The following is a 17264-nucleotide window of genomic DNA, read 5'->3' as shown; positions in this document are numbered from 1 at the left end:
CTGAAGCCCACTGCTCGGTGCTGTGAGAATGCAAGGGTGTCCGGAGGGCCCACCCGGCACCGAGGAACACCTTCAGCAGACGGAAGAGAAGCTGGGTCTCCTTAGATGGTGCCACTTTAGGTGTCCCTCGTGGGTTTGGTTTCAGTTTAGAACCTCTGAGAGAAGCCCAGCCCTCCAACCTTTCCCTCCTCCAAAACCAGACCCTCCACAGTCCATAGCGTGTTCTGAATTTCACACCCAGCCGAGGAGGCGCGGCCCATCCCGGAGGCCCCTGTCCACTCCTTCAGCCCTCGAGGCTGTGCGGGCGCCAGTGCCTTTCCTGCCCCCTGGGAGCAGCAGACCGCTGGCATATTAGAGATGGATTTTAATTTTATTTTAACAAAATAGCTATCTCCACTGGATGAAGCATCAAGCGCCAAATAAGAACCCATCTTGAGCAGAATCACGTTGAACAGACCTCCGTGCTGTCATTGATTTTCCAGGAAGAAAAAAATTGCCTCTGGCTACTAAACCGAATTAGTAGTCACTGATGACCAATTATTTTAGCCCGCTGTGAACGGAGAGCCGTACTAAAATCCAGTTTGTCAGACCCAAGGCTCCCTTCTCAAACACCTTTCAACAAATGTGTACCTAAAGTCCCTCAGAAGGTTCCTACAGCTTCCTCTCTTCCGCCAAGTTCTCCAGCTCCACAAAGTTTTAATGAGCGGCGAAGATGAAGATGGGTTGCCATGAAAGGGGCCCCCTCTAATCCACAGAGCACTCTTTGGCAGAGAGGAGCCGCGCCGACAAATCAGAGCTGTCAGCCCTCATCCCCCACATGCACAAAGTGTCAGCCTAATGTTTGCAAATGATAATTTCCATTTCCCTTGCTCACCCCCGGTGCCTTCATCCGAGATCAACCCCTGGTCTGGGGTATCAATCGCGAAGCTGGGAAGATGGATTTGATTGAACTAATTTGAAGTTTCTTGCAGGCCTACCCCGAGTAGGAGCTGATTTCATTTCATTTTATTCCCCATTTTCCGCTCTATTAGACTCAGTTTTGACACGGTTTTGTTGTTAGTAGGAACGTCGGGATGGTGAGGAACTTCTCCGAGAGGTTCCTGCCAGGTTACTGGCAAATAATTTGTCAAAGCCCTCAGTGGTCAGCCGTCATAGACGGGCACTGCTCAGAAACAGCGAAAACCCTCAGCTTGAGGGCCTGAGAACCCGGATGAGGCCATCAGGGGGTCAGGACGAATCCGACTGTTTGTGTAGAGGAAACACTGCCGGAGAATTCCAGGGAAGCAAAGTATAGAAAAACACAATTTAACTCGACCGTCTGGGCACAGAGCAGAACCAGCAGTGAGACCAGCTGGATAAGGACAACTGAATCACCCAGACCCGCTTTGGGGTCGCTGAGCGCACTAACTGTTGGGAGCGGGTAGCTTTAGAGCGAGGGGAACACGGCTGGGGACCCTGGCTCTGCCGCCCGGCTGCCCTGTGTCTGTGAGTTGCTTGATTTATCTGAGCCTCAGTTTCCCCATGTGAAAGCAGGATGTTCATCCTCACTTTCAGAGTTATGAGGAATCAGTGAGACGGCAGCTGGAGTGCTCAACAGCGGGCTTGGTATAGTAAGTGCTCATTAAATTGGGGGGTATTTTTGAATCGCTGTGATTCTCCAGTGCCCCTCGGCCAGTCTGGGGCTGGGAGGCACGGTGCCAGCCTGGCCTGATCTCCTGTCTTTGTTCTTGATGATCCCTCTGTCTGGAGTCTGCTTGTGTCACCTCCCCGTCCAGCCACCTTCTGCTTATCCTCAAAGACCCATCAAAAGACTCAGGGGACTTTCCTCATGCCACGCCCTTGCTGAATTAACCATTCTCTCCTCTGGGCTCCCATAGCTGTCTCTACACTGGCACTTAGCCCTGCAGGGGGCAGGGCTGCAGGGCGGACACGCCCACAGGCTCCTGGCACAAACGCAATAGTCACTCACTGGCTGTGTGGTCTTGGGCAAGACCATGAACTTCTCTAGGCCTCTGATTTCTCATCTGAGAAATGGGGGTTTTAATATCTGTCTCTAGAGTTGTCCTAAGGATCAAGGAAGAAGCAGGAAGTGTGAGCTGTGATGATGATTGTTGTTTTTCCACATGCCGTGTGACCTCAGAGACCATGTCCCCACATCTCATGGTGCCCGGCCCACTACGGGGAGCCTGTTAATGCTCCTGGGTGGGTCAGATGGATGAGCAGACGAATGAGCAAGTGAATGCAGAGTTGAGATCTCATTCATAAGATGGGGAGCCCTCTGCTATGTCTTTCCTCCCCCTGGAATGGCCTTAGATCCCCAAATCCTGTACCCTTCCTCTCATCACAGTCTAATTCACTCCACCACCCCAGCAACAGTTCTGAAGTGCGGCTGTCATCATGCCCCCTCCCCTCTCCTTGTCCTCAGAAACCATCCATAGCTCCCTGGTACCTTCACGAAGACCTCCTCTGCTATGACTCCTGCCTTGCCTATTTTCTCCTCAATCTGTCTTCTTAGTTTTTCTTTTAAAACAACTGTATTGAGGTGTAATTTACAGACAATGAAAGGGTTTATGTACAATTTGATGAATTTTGACAAATTTATACACCTGGGTATTCAATGAAAATATAGCACATTTCCATCACCCCAAAAGTCCCCAGAGCCCCTTTGCGGTCAGTCCCTTCCTCCCCTCTGGAGGACCCCCACCCTGACCAAGCTCCCCAACTCTGGTGTGGACCTGGTCGATTCCTCCTGCGCTCCTGGCCCAGGAGCCCCTCCCCAGATGTTTGTGCATGGCCAGCCCTCCACTCCTCTCTCTCCAGGCTCCAAAGAGCCTGCAAGTAGCCCCCACCCTGCAGCCCCCACCCCAATAACCCCAGTGCTCTGGGACACTTCCAGTATCACATGGAAGCACAGACTTGCATAAGCCCGAATCAGTTTCTCAACATGGATTTAAAGATGCATAATGAATGGGTCCCAGAGTCCCCGATGTCCCTGGCTGGACGGGCTCTCCAAGGACCCCTTGTCCAGACTCCTCCTCTGCTCCACGAATCGCCTGACTCATCCTCAGGGAGGAGCACTGCCCCGTGTCACCTGCCCTCTGTTCTCAGGGGGACCACCGCTGTTGCCCCTTTCGGGATCCATGATCTGCTCTGACATGCCAACTCTAACAACTGACCCCTCGTGATGGGGAGAGGAATCAAGAGGCCCAGTGGCCTGTCCTCAGGCCTGTGCCCTCTCTGCAGGACATCAGGGACCCCCCCATCCCCATCACTAGGTTCCCCATGGGAAAGCTCGGTTCTTCCAAAGACCCCACCTTGGGCGCTGCAGTGGAGGAGGTCCGCTGTCCTCAGGAAAAGGGTCTGTAAAGGGAGATGGATTGGGAGTGCAGAGCCACTCTGCCCACTTACGAAGCGCAGACTGTCCAGGCCAGGAGACGTGCAGGGAACAATCCAGCCTCGAGCCCTGTTCCGTGGAGTGCAGAGCCTGCCGGGAAAGGTGGACACTGAACAAGTCGTGGAAAAAATTTCAAAAAGGGCTTTGAGGGCGCAAAGTGCAGGGCCTGCAAGTCGGCAGAGCTAAGGGAGGGCTCGGGGAGGGACCTGGGGACAGGGGTGGGGGCGTCTCACTTAAGCTGAGACCCGAAGGAGGGGACGGAGTGAGCCGGGGGGTGGGGTGGGGAGGAGCCCCGGAGGACACCGGGTGCACTTGGGGCCCTTCCTGGAGGAACGGGGCGTCCTGGGCTGTGCTGGTTCTGGAGGATGAGGGAGAGGGATGGGGTCTGGGAGACGGTGCAGGGCCTTTGAATATTGTGCCCCACACCCCAAGGGCAATGAGAGGCCACCGTGGATGTTGAGGAAGACAGGAGCAGATTTGCCTTGCTAAAAAAAGCCTCAGCTCCCGTGTGGAGGGGAGGGCCGGGGGACCAGGGGTGCGGCTGTTGCAGAGTCTGGTGAAAGAAGACAGCGCCTGGGAAGGTCTGGGGACCTCGAGGAGAGTAGCCAGGCCTCCTGGGTTTGCCTCTATCAGCAGTCTGCTCACTGGCAGTCCCCTTGAGCCTTTGCAGAAAAGTCGAATTCTCTTGGCTGCAGACGCTGTAGCCCGAGGGGTGGGAGTCCAGGCTTTGCTGCTGGAGTGTGCTGTGTGACCCGGGCCAGCCATTTGACCTCTCTGGGCTTTGGCTTCCCCACTCCACCTTGTTTCCCACCTCATTTAGCGAGGATAAATAATTAAGACCTTCTGTGTGAACCCCCTCCAGCTCCTCAAAAGAAAGCTGCCGATATGTAGGCTATAATTGTGACCACAGGGGCTCTCAGCCTGTGGCAAAAATCATTCATTTGGGGGTGGGAAAAATGCCCTTTTTTATTATAAAGAACTACATTGACTAAAAAAACTGAACGTGTTTTAAGGTAGCAGCAAAAAATAGTTGCAGAAGAAAACAAGAAAAATGGCTCCTAAAGATGCATCCTCAAAAGGTCGGGTACACGGAAAATGCTAAAACTCCCCCACGTGAGACACTGCTGGGCTGGGCTCTTGCCAAGGGCCTCCCCGTTGCCCTGGAAGGCCTGGCTATCCTTGGCTGCTTATGGTGAAAAGGCTGAAAAATAAACAGTGTGGAGAGTTCTGGTCTGATGTTGTCGGGGCTGTGCGTGGGGGCAGTGGACTTTTCGGCCTGACGCTGAATCTGGGGACCTGGACCCCACACCCCCACTGCTGACTGTGTGGTTCGGGCCGAGTCATACAACCTCTCAGATTTGGGTTTCTTTCTTTTGCTTTATTTGTTGCAAAAGAGTCATATAAAACCAGTAAGTGGACTGGAAGGGGAGGGTCCCCTTGCCCCCCCATCCTGTCTGGGCCCCCACCCCAGGACCACCGTCCATGGGCTTCCTCCCAGTCTCTTTTCCATCCACCCACACCTGTGTTGACGCCCTTACACATGTACAACTCCTTCTCCCCCACTTGTTTTTTTATACTTGACGTACGTCTTGGAGATCTTTCTGGGTCATTACATGGATGGCTGCTCCATTCTTTTTGGCAGGTATATAATATTTCCTAACAAAGGCATGCCATCACTTTATAAATGTGCCCAGCACAGTGAGCAAGTGGGAGCTGCAGGGGAATTCTAGAATATCTGTGTCCTTGCCCTGTTCAGACCTGCTCTGAGGGTCAACTTCTTCTCTGGCCCCTTTCCTGAGGGAAATCTCAGATCTCCTAGGCTGTTCTGCTTACCTCCAATTACAAAAGACCATCTCAGTTAATGTGCCCAGTCTAGTGTAATAATCAAAACTTTCAGCTTCGTTGGGAGAAAAGCTTCTTTCCTTCCCCCGCTGGTAGCGCAGTGGGAAGGGGCGGGGAGTGAGCTGCTCTGTGACCCCCACACACACACTCCTAGGCTCCAGAGTGGGCAGAGGGCATTACAACAGGGCCTTCGATTATTACTACATTTCCCAATTTGATCTGGTAATATCTCATTTAGGATTCTTTCATTTGCTCTTATAAGTGAGACAGACAGATAGTATATACACTCTCCTTGTCTCGGTTTGGGGTTATAAAGTGATTTGGGAAGCTTCTTTATAAAACGTTCTGGAATGCCCTGGAATACCGTGGATAGCAAGGTTCTGAGAGCTCATGTGTAAGAACCCAGACCTGATACCCAGGGCTCTATCAACCTTCTGTATAGGTACTTCAGTCAACTCTGATCTCTCATATTTTCTTAGACAAATCACCCATTTTGTTTTGGTTTTCACATTTAGTGGCATAAAGTTATACATAATATTCTCTTATAATTAAAAGAAATCTCACCTGCACTCAAGGGCAGCTCCAAGTTTTGTGAGACCTGGAGCTGATTCAAGTGTGGGGCTTTCTTAAGAAAAAACCCTCAAAATCATGACTACAAATTCAGGCACAAAACTGAAAACTTAATCAGAATGAGAAAAGAAATCAGAACAAATTACAAATTAAAGAAGGTGACAAATCCCACAAGCCACAAAATCCAGATAAATAAAACATTTCAAAAAATTAATTGCCTGACACACTCCATATTCACTGTTTCCTCTACATTTTCGGGTTCCATACTCTTTGATTACTTCTTTGTATGACAGTAATTTTGTAACAATTTTCCATAAAGTGGAAAGCTATTTCAGTCTTTCCTCTAGCATGCTTGATTGCATTTTAAAAAATATTTTACTTTGAAATAGTAATAGAGTCACAAGAAGTTGTAAAACTAGTAGAGAAAGATCCTGTATGCTCTTCACCCGGTTTCCCCCAATGGTAAAATCTTCCATAACTACAGTGCAATATCAAAACTAAAAAACTGACATTGTACAATACACAGACTTCGTTCAGATTTCACTACTTGTACATGCACTTGTGTGTGTGTGTGTATTTAGTTCTATGCAAATTTGTCACATGTGTAGATTTGTGTAACACAATCAAGATAGAGAATGTTCCATCACCTCAAAGATCTCCCTCATACCACCCCATAGTGACTTCCCTCCCCACCATTCCCTAATCCCTGGAAAATTCCAAAATGTTGAATGCATGGAATCATGCAGTTTGTAACCTTTCGAGATTGGCCTTTCTCACTCAGCATAAGGACCTTGAGATCCATCTAAGTTGTTGTGTGTATCAATAGTTCGTTCTTTTTTGCTGTTGAGTAGTACTCCATGGTCTGGATGGACCACAGCTGGTTTAACCTTTCCTCCAGTGAAGGACATTCTGGTTGTTCCCAGTTTGGGGCTATAACAATAATGCTGCTACGAACATGTGTGTATAGACATAGACATAAGTTCATAAGACATAAGGTATAATTTACGTAGATGTAAGTTCCCACTTCTCTGAAATAAATGCCCAGGAGTGCAATTGCTGGGCCATATGGTAAATGTATGTTGTTTTTTAAGAAACTGTCAAACTGTTTTCCAGATTGGCTCTACTTTTATATTCCTACCAGCAAGGTCTGAGAGGTTCAGTGTCTCTGCATCCTTGTCAGCATTTGGTATTGTCACAATTTCTTATTTTAGCTGTACTAATCGTTGTGGAGTGACTTGTCACCGTGGTCTTAATTTGCATTTCTCTGATGGCTGGGGATGTTGACCATTTTTTCATATACTTATTTGCCATCCATATGTTCCAATTTTCTAATCGGATTGTTTTGTTTTTGTATTTTACTGTTGAGTTTTGAGAGTTCTTTATATATTCTAGATAGGAGTCCTTCACCAGATGTGTGGTTTGCAAATACTTTGTCTTTTCATCTTCTTAAGAGGATATTTCACTGAGCAAAAGTTCTTAATTTTGTGAAAGTCCAATTTATCAATTTTTTTCTCTTCTGGAACATGCTTTTGGTGTCAAGTCTAACAACTTGTCACCTAGCCTAGTCCTAAGTCCCAAAGACTTTCTCCTACGTTTTCTTCTAAAAGTTTTATAGTTTCACATTTTACGTTTAAATCTGGGATCCATTTTGAATTAATTCTTGCATAAGGTGCGAGACTTAGGTTGAGCATTGTTATTTCATTTTTCGGGGTTTTTGCCTGACGTCCATCCTTCCAGCCCCATTTGTTGAAAAGACCATCCTTCCTCCCTTGAATTGCAATTTCCATCCATTTACTCTCTTTAACTTATTATAACTCATATATAGCCTAATTTATGATACCCTGAATTATGAAAAAGTGTATCTCCTAGAATTTTGCCTCATCTCTCTTTCTCTGAACGCCTCCCCCCCCGCCCCTTTCCAACAACGTTGAATCACTGAGGGAGGCACTGTGCCAGTTCACACCAGGCATGAGCCATTCCTGCCCTCCTGGTGTTGGCATTCAGTGGCCAAGACCGATTAGAAACTAGTAAAGGAATGAACGCGAGCGCATCTGCGTGGGAGGGCACCTGGTGAGGGCCATTTGAGGATGGGCTGGTCAGGGACGAGCCCTCCGAGAAGGTGACCCAACAGCCGAGACCTGAAGGCAAAGGAGAAGTTGAGGTGTGCCTAATGGGAGAAAGAAGACTCCAGGTGGAGGGAAAAGGCTTGCAAGGTTCTGGAAGCCGTGAGGGACAGGGCGAATGTCAGGGAGGAGTTGGAGGGGGAAGGGTTTTGCAGGCCGTGGCAAGCAGTCTAGGCTTAGTCTAAGAAGTGGGAGGCCATCAAGGGTGTTTTCAGGAAAGGATGATGTGATCCGAGTTACATCCTGACTTTTTCCCACGTCAGACAAGACTCTCCACCTTTTCATCCTAATTTTCCCTCATCATCTACTTGGTTACCCTGAGCAAGTTAACAAGCCAGAGCAGAAGTGGGCAAATCCTCTGGACCTCCTCGGCCAGGCAGGCTGGGCCATCATGACTCACAAGGTTTATCAGCTGCTCTCTTGCTCCGAGCCCCTCCCTGCCAGGTAATAAGAACGGCCGGCCAGAGCAGGACACAAAGACAGTCAGGAGGCTGCAGGAGGGCTGTGAGGATAGGTTCCGGTGATATATGCAGTGGGAGCTGCTGGGAAGATAGCTTTTCTGTTCTGAATGGCCTCTTGGGGTAGATACCGTGAGATTACACATCTAGTGTCATTAGAAAGCACGGCTATAAATTAGGCTGCTCAGAAGCATGGGGTGTGTAATAATTAAGTAATAAAAGTCACCACAGGGGTAAGGAACGGGAAAACAAAGAGCCGCTGTTTGTAGATGCACTGCAGGCTGCTCTGTAAAGAGACCTCTGAGCACAACTGGCGTTTCGAAGCCGCTGAACCTCCACTCAAATAGAGTCCCAACTCAGCCCGATCCCAAAGAGGTCCGCATGTAGGGGAGGCAGACTGGACCAGGAGCACAGATGGGGTGGGAGAGTGGGGGTGGATATTTAGGGTCCAGTCCAGCTCTACATCTATCTCTGGGGCCACAAAATCCAACACTTGGAGGGGCCCAGCAGGTAGTAGAGCTAGTCTGGTAAAGGGGCACTAGGGAAGGGAGAGGACTGGGGCTAAATGGCACCAGATATTCAGCTCCAGCCAACTGTTGCTGCATAGGAACACAGGCCCACACAGTCAGGACTTACATGTTTTCAAGACAATCTGGAAAGCTGGGTTTTTATGTAAAATTTCCCAATTTTTAAATACTGATAATGATTTCAAAGTCTTTTAAGATCCTGTGCAGGCCAAATCAAACACAAAGCCAGAGGCTTGAGGTTTGCAGTCTCTGGTCCTTGGCTGTGTGATCTTGGGGAGTCGCTTCTCTTCTCAGTACCTCCGTTTCCTCATTTACTTGTCTGTGAAATAAAGTCTCTGGGGAAGATCAGAGGCTCTGAACCTTTTCTGGGACACCTGCACCTCTGAAAATGCCATAGAAGCTGTGGGTCCTCTCCCCAGACAAAATGTCTTTACACACCTGCTCAGAAATGATTGTCACAGGACTTCAGGGGGCTAGATGATCTCTAACGCCTTAAGCCAAGAAGTATGGGTCCTAGATGCAGGACTTCCAGCCGCTCCAGACCCACTGAACCAGAATGTGCCTTTAACAAGATCCCCCAGGGATCCACGCACACATGACAGTTTACAAAATGCTGCTCTATGTTCCTTCAGCTGTAAAAGACCGTGATTTCCAGTCACAGGACCTACTCTGGATGGCACTCATCTGAACAGCAGTTTCTACTGGTGTTTCCCAAACTGCGAGCTGAGGAACCCCCATGTACTAGTTTCCTGGGGCTGCCGTAACAAATTGCCACAAAGTGGGTGGCTTAAAACCACAGAAATGTATTCTCTTACAGTCTGGAGGCCAGAGGTTTGAGACCAAGGTGTCCGCAGAGCCGGCTCCCTCCAGAGGCTCTGGTGGAGTGTCTCCCTGATTCTTCCAGCTTCTCGTGGCTCCAGGCACTCCTTGGCTTGTGGCAGCATCATGTCGCTTTCTGCCTCCACCTTCACATCACCGTCTCCTCTTCTCGCTGTGCCCCTCCTCTGTGTATCTCTTATAGGGGCACGTGTCATCGGATTTGAGGCCTACCCTAAAAAACATTTACGTAATTATTTACCCCATCTTGAGATCCTTAACTTGGTTACGTCAGCAAAGCCCTTTTTCCCAATAAAGTCGTATTCACAGGTTCTGGGATTAGGATGGAAACATATCTTTTGCGGGGCCACCATTCAACCCACCATACCCGTATCAGAACTACTTCCTATATTTGCTACAAATTATATTTCTTGGGCCTCCCTCCCACTTTCTGAATCAGAACCTCTGGGGTTTGTTTCCCCCAAAATATTTGGTGGATGGTGCTGCATACCTCTTATTGTGTCACTTCCAGCACAAGGTCTGTTTGTCACTTTCAGTGATGTTAAGACTGACATTTGGGTAAATTTTATGTTATGCATATTTTACCACAATAAAAAAATTGATCATTTGGCTCAGCTGCTGCAGCCTGACTCCTCTCATTGTAAAGTTCCCCACCGGCCTTCCAACTAGTCATTTAGCAGCCACTGATGATTACTACCTAAACTGTTATTTCATTAGGAGTTGCAAAATAATGATTCCCTTCCCCCCTAGTATATCCCTCCTGCATTTATTAGCTCTGGTTCTTCTATAAAGAACTTTCCCTCGTCACCTATTTGGTTACCCGGAGCAGGTCTCTCTCACAGCACTGCCTCGCTGCTCTGGGACCTTACCCCTCATCTCTAGGATGGGGATAATGACTGTATCCACTTTACAGTGCTGTGCAGGGGTGGTGTGAACAAAATGCTCTGCACAGGATAAGTGCTCCTTGGCTGGAGACTTTTGCCAAAGAGAACCAGAGCTGGATACCAAAGGCGGTAAAGACAAATTTTATTCAGTACTATTGCAAAAGGGGACAGTGACTTCGGTATAGAACTGGGCTCAATTCTGAATACAACACAGGTGGGGATTTATAGCCAAGGAGCAGAGTGTGAAGGTCAGTGGATGGAAAATACTCAGAGGAGACATCGAGGGTAGGGAGATTCTAAACTGACATCAGGATTCTTGGTAAAGGCGGGCCAAGGTGATTAGATATCAAGGGTGGGGGATTGACTTGGCAGGGTTCTTTGCTAAGACTGACTTAAGCAGGCCAAGGACAGGGCCCAAGGACGAGGCCTAGTTGAAAAGAGGGTACAGAGGAGCTTGCCTAAAATTTGGTCAAGAGGAGAGTCTTCGTCACCATCTCAGGCCCAGCACTTGGTTGACATGCAGTATATGTTTGTTGAATGACTCACGCAAGGCACCTGTTTCTTCCATGGCTCTAGAAGCCAGGAGAGAGCCTCTGGCAGCCTCGGGGGAGAGTGGTTTGCCCTGCAGCCCCCACAGTCAGATGTGCGGCCTTGGGGGAGAGGGTGATGCTGCCCTTCCAAGACCTCAGGCCTGTCTGGATTCTTCCCGCAGGCCTTCCACCCCCTTCTTCGATCTGCTGCAGCACCGGTACCAGCAGCTTTGGGTGCAGGAACAAAAGGCCACCCAGAAAGCCATCAAGCTGGAGAAAAAACACAAGGTAAACGCAGCGCTAACGCCGAGTGGCTGGCTGTTGGGGGGAGCGGGGGTGGGGGGATGGCTGGCAGAGGCAAAGCTTTGAGATGACATTCATGCATGTCTGTCGCTGCCAGGCGGCGGGGAGGACAGGACGGTGGGGATGGGGTGGGAATCAAGCTGCTTGTTGCTGTGCAGACCAGGCATCAGAAATATAGAGCCAGGAGGGTCTTGGTGATCGTCAGGTTCAACCCCTACTTAGGCCCCGAGAGTGGAAGATTCTGGCCGGGGTCACGGGCAAATTGGCCGTGTGCCTCTGGGGCAGGATTAGAACCCAGTCTCCAGATTGCTGCTGGGGACTCGTCACTAAACCTCCGCACGACCTCACACTTCCGGAGACCAGATTTTAAACCAATCTGACCCGGCCTGGACAGAAATGTGCCCTGTACGCTCTATAAAGAAAAGGCCAATTAGGCAAGGTTAACAGAGAAAACCCACTTCTGGGAGGGTGCTGCAAAGAACACGTTTTATTAAACTTTAGGATTACATTTTGCTTCAAATTAATGGATGGGCCCATGCTAAACACTTAACGGATGTCATACACATCATCTCGTCCACGCTGACGGAAGCCCGCGAGCTGGGCGTCTTCACCCTGTTTCCCCAGGCGGGGAAATGAGGCTCAAGAGGCGGTGCCCGTGCCGGGAAAACAGAGCTGAGGACAGACGAGGGCCAACTGCTAATGATATGAGTCTCGGTGAGACTTTTACCTGGAAAAACATCTTTAGCTGTTAATTTGTGTCACTGTACACCTTTGAAAATACTAAAACAATACTTCCTTTAAAATATCCCAAAATCCAGACTTTCGGGGCACTCAGGTTGGCCTCCTCTGCAGTAGGTCCAGACTGATCATCGTAAGATCAGAATTGCTTTCCGTTCACTTGGCGCTTTATAGATTCCATCACAACTGTCATAATCGATGCCGTCCCTTGTCCTCCCGCCACACTCCGTGCTGAGAACCGGCTGCGCGTGCACCCCAAGTCCCTGCATTTTTCCTCCCGAGCACCCCCTGATGTCGGTGTCTCATCAGATCGTCTCAGTTGCATTTTCAGATGAGGAGACTGAGGCTCAGAGAGATTAAATGGCCAAATGTGTGAGTGCCAGGCCTCGACCCAGGCGTGTCCAGGCTCTTCTGGACGGCGAGTTCCCACTCCTGCTGATTACGGAGAGCTCAGGTTCAGAGACAGCGCCCAGGATGTTCTAGGGCCAAACTGGGGAGCGGAAGAGTCTTACCTGGATCCTGGTGCCCTCAGGCCGGGCCAGGAGCAGTATGGGGGACGGAGGGGCTCTCCCGGCTGTTCTCAGGGGACTGAGGAGCCTGGGACGCCAGCTCCTTAAAGAGCAGAGTGTCGTAATAACATTTTAACAGCAGCCCGTGACTAGTTTACTTGTTAATGGCTCAAGAAAGAGTGGACTGGCAATGGTAATGACCAGTTTTCAGAGGGAGCGTGGCCATTACACACCGCTTTATAGCTCCAACTGAGAGGCGTGCTGTTGAACTAGGAGCTATTTCACGGCAGCTCGGAGAGTCTCGGGTCCACGGACTCCCCAGCCTCCGAGGACACGTCCTCCGACTGTAGGGACAATCCCGCAGCCAGCGCCCCTCCTTTTTCTGCAGAGCACCCCTTGAGCAGCTAACATGAGTGGATCTACCCCACACACTGGCTGGGAAGTGGTGCCACCTGCGGGGGCATGACTTTGAGTGGGTCACCACCTCGCTGGGGTCTCAATTTCCTCATTGGGCAAAACAAGGGGGTCAGATTAAATGAGGGCCCGCCGTGCTGTGCCCAGCATGCAGCAGACACTCAGAAAACACTTGTTGAACCAACCCCAGACTCTCCTCCCGGTCCAAGAGTCTTTGTGGCTGATAGGTTGTCTGACAAACGGCTGTGAACACCCAGACCCACCAAATGCTGGGGGGCTGTTGTCTAGGGTTAAGCAATTTATTGGGGTTGATAAGATGGTCGGTTTGCAAGGTCAAATTGCCACCATCCAAGGAGAAACTTATCTCTTCGGTAGCTAAGGATATCCTGGATTTTGGACGGTGATGTCCCCAAATGAAATTCTAGGTAACAGCTTCCATTTAGTGAGCAATCATCTTGGGCCAGACACTCTGCTCAAAGCATATCTCAGCAAATACTACAATCACCCTGTTTGTTAGGCATCGGTACCCCATTTCCAGCGGAGGGAAGTGAGGCTTAGAAAGGTGACATGACTTGTCAGTGTCCCTCCAATTCTGACGCCCAGCTTGTTAACCCCCAGCTAGACAGCCTCTCTGTTTGGTTTGAAGATAGTTTCAAAACTGTTCTAGAAGGCAGAGAGGACAGCTGATCCAAAGGGCTTGTAAGTTATCCACAGACACAGTCAATAAAATTAATATAATTGATTAACAAAATAAATCAACAAAAGGGGTTTGATGGGGTGGCGGCATCTTCAGTTGAATTCGGGTCAGCATGCGTGAAGGAATGCATGCAGTGGGGCTCCCTCGGTGCCTCTGGAATCCCACCCACAGAGACATCGTGGGCTCAGAACTGAGTCCCTTAAGCCCTCTCCCTAAAGGAGTCCTCCTTCCTGTTCCACGAGCAGGCCACGGTGAGGACCTGCTCCTGAGAAATGGCAACAATCCACTGAATCCCCATCTTCATCCAAACACAGTGAGTCCTGCGAATCACCAGGGCTGTGTTAGATTCAGGGGAAATTTCAAGGTCGCCTGGGACACCGTCCCTGCCCTCAAGGCGGCTGCATGCTAGAACCCCGAGTGTTCTAGGGTCTAACCAGAAACGAGAACAACATGCTCTTGGCATCCCGTGGCCCCACACCCAAGTCCACTGAGCAGTGGCCAGGGGCGGGGCCCGGAGTGCAGGTGCCGTGAAGTCAGAGAAGGGCCAGAGCCGGGAGGAACGTGACCCCAGTCTGCAGCCCCAGGAATCCCAACTCCCTGCCCTCATGCCCCTGTGTCTTAGCTCAGGCTTCTCCAGGGGCCAGGTACCACCTCATCTTTGCATTCCTCTGGCCTGCAGGTGATCCTGGGGAAGCTGTATGAGACCCGGAGCAGTCAGCTGAGGAAGTACAAGCCACCCGTGCAGCTGGATGCCCTCTGGCAGATGCCTCACTTCCAGAAGGTCAGTCTCGCCTCCACCTGCCGCTTCCCGCGCCTGGAGCGGATGCCGCTCACCTTGCCTGGTCCTTACCTGTCCTCTAGACAGTGGAGTTCTGTGGGCTTCTAACCATCGATCGGCATAACAACAACAACCATAACAGTAATAATAGCGACAGCAATAACTAACATTTTTTGAGCACTTTCTGAGTGCCAGACACTGAGCTCCACTTCACTGACTCTGCACTCATTGGAGGGGGCTGCTACCGTCATTCCCATTCCAGACGGGAAACATGATGAATGCTGGTAAGTGGCAGCCTTGGGCTGAACCTGGGCCATCTGACCACGGAGCCTAGGTGTCTGTCCATTGGGCGGACACTGGGCCAAACCCCCGTCTACTGATGGGGTCATCGATGCACCACATCCTGCACTGGGCACTTGGGGGTGCAAGGTAGCCCCATGCCACCAGCGCTAACCCTCCCTGGGGAGATGGAGCAAATGTCTCCTGGGGGCTCACGTGAGGGCATGACATGCACCCAGAGAGACCTAGAACCTGCCATGCTCCGGCCTCAGATCTGACCCAGGGTTCATTAGGCCATGTAGCCCTGTAGATGGGACTCGTCGTCAGCACCTTTTAGGAGGGGAAGGACAAGGCAAGAGCTGGGCACTGTACAAAGGAGAGGAACTGGGAGATTCGGAGACAGTGGCTTCAGGATGGGAGAGGGCTGTGCATGCCCGACTCGGGCCCAGCAAGCCTTTCTAAGGGACCACAAGGGACGTGCCCGGCCCCAGGAAGACGGCTGGACAAAGCAAGGTACCCGGTCAGCCTCAGCCTGGCTGTGATGTTGAGGTAAACTGCAATTGAGACGGTGAAGGGGCTGGTGCCTTCCCGAGCCTAATGCAGTCGAGCAAGCTGCCGGGCTTCGCCAGAGAAGCCTGCCTGCCCCCTTGACGTGGCCTCTCCTGTCCTGCCCGAGTGGCTCTATCAGCACATGTCAGTGACCATTCACGCTGCCGCCCGTCAGCCCGAACGGCCCCGTGCGCAGGAACAAGACCGGGTGCCATGCTGCAGGTGGCGAGATCGCCGGGCCGCTGCCGCTGTGCACTTTCTCTGCCCCGGCCTCGGCACCCCCACGCAGCTCTGGTTTCTCTGTCGCTCTCAATTTCCCGCCTCTTTAACCACAGCCCTCCTCCCCCTTCTCTCTCCCACACTCGGCAGTTTCCATCCACAGCCTCTTTCTCGGCCCCTCCTGCTGCTCTTCCTCCTTTGCTCTTTTCTCTCGGGTTTTCCCGAAGTCCATGGGATGCAGGCATCCAGGGGATGCTGCCCGGGGAGGGACGGGAGCCACGGCTCCAGGCGCACGAGATGCCCTCCACAGCGCTCTGCTCTGCAGCATCGACTCCCGGCCCCTCTCAGCCCCCGGTCTCTGATTTAGAATCTACCCACAGCTCCCAAGGCAATGGGCAGAGGAGGGCTCAGGTGGTCTTCCCCCAGCGCAGCAAGGAAGGGGCCCCTCCTGCCCCCAACACCCCCTACCCAGGTGCCCCCCACCCAGGTACCCCCCACCCAGGTAGCACCGATTCTCCTGTGTCAGGAGCACCTGGCTCCCACGCAGGCATCCCCACAGCACCTGCTCCTCTGGAGCAGAGGAGGAACACAATGTCGAAGTAAACAAATGAGTTTCTATTTTTACAAAAGGGGAACTGACTCAGCTGACTGTGGGTCTCTTCCGGTCTTCAGATTGTTGTTATAAAACACTGTTATGAACAACAGCAGCCAACCATAATGCTAACCTTTTGCTCAATGCCAGGCAGGTGCTAAGTCATTTACGTGTATTATTTCATGCGAGTATCCTCACCCCAGCTGTGCGGAGGAGAGGACGAGGGGGCTGTGCTCTCCTCACCCAGCGCCTGGCTGCAGGTTCCTCTGACTGCAGGGCCCAAGCTGGAACGCACGACCCATCAGGTCATAGAAATAGTGAGAAGGAGAGTAAGAACGCAAGCCCTGGGATTTATAGGGCGTTTTTCCTCTTCTCTGGGGATGTTCACGGGACTCCGGAAGTTCAGCTGCAGGACTCTCCGAGCAGTGCTCATCTCTGGGCTCCCGCAGGTGCACTTAGACCCCCAGAGTGTGCCGTCAACGGATGCAGGCTCAGTTCCCTCTCCGTTGGGAAGTACCACCCGGGGAAAGCATTTATTGAGCTCTTACTGTGTGCCTAATGCTGGACAGCCGTAACCTCATAGGTGTCCCCACTCTACGGATGTGGAAACTGAGGCTCAGAGAGGTAAAGGCACTTGCCCTGGGAGAAGGGGGCCCTGCCTAGTGCTGGGCAGGCTGGGCTGTGATGCCCCCTGAGGACTCCTTCCCTCACCTCCCACCGCACCCCAGTGGGTCCCCTCTACCCACCAAGGGCTCCTCTCCCTCCTTCCCCATCCCGGCACCCATCCATGCTGCAATTAATTAATTAACTGGTCAATTAGTGTTCAACGTCCATTTTCCCCTGTAAAACGTGAGCCCACAGGACCACGCCTGCTGTGTCCTGCACCGTGGCCGCAGAGCCCAGCACGGTGCCTGGCACCCGGTGCCTGGTCAGTAAATGTCTGTGGAAAGAATAAGTGAAGGACTAGCTGAATGAATGAATGACCAGTACAGCCCAGAATGACTAAAGAATTTAAAAATCT

General features: G+C 51.2%; 1 protein-coding gene across 2 annotated transcripts in view; it reads left to right on the top strand.

Annotated features, from left to right (window-relative positions):
- The window catches only part of CFAP77 (cilia and flagella associated protein 77), a 127509-nt gene that overhangs the window by 88715 nt on the left and 21530 nt on the right, over window positions 1-17264 (top strand). For both annotated transcript variants that reach the window (XM_014782277.2, XM_087419567.1), the window contains 2 exons: window positions 11348-11453; window positions 14506-14607. In XM_014782277.2, coding sequence (XP_014637763.1) covers window positions 11348-11453; window positions 14506-14607 — 208 coding nt within the window. The remainder of the gene's footprint in view (window positions 1-11347; window positions 11454-14505; window positions 14608-17264) is intronic.

The sequence above is a fragment of the Ceratotherium simum genome, chromosome 29 (genome assembly GCF_057802395.1).
Source record: "Ceratotherium simum simum isolate JZ-2026a chromosome 29, ASM5780239v1, whole genome shotgun sequence".
Classification (NCBI taxonomy): Eukaryota; Metazoa; Chordata; class Mammalia; order Perissodactyla; family Rhinocerotidae; genus Ceratotherium; species Ceratotherium simum.
Note: the sequence above shows the minus strand (reverse complement) of the source record. Positions and strands in the feature narration are given on the sequence as shown.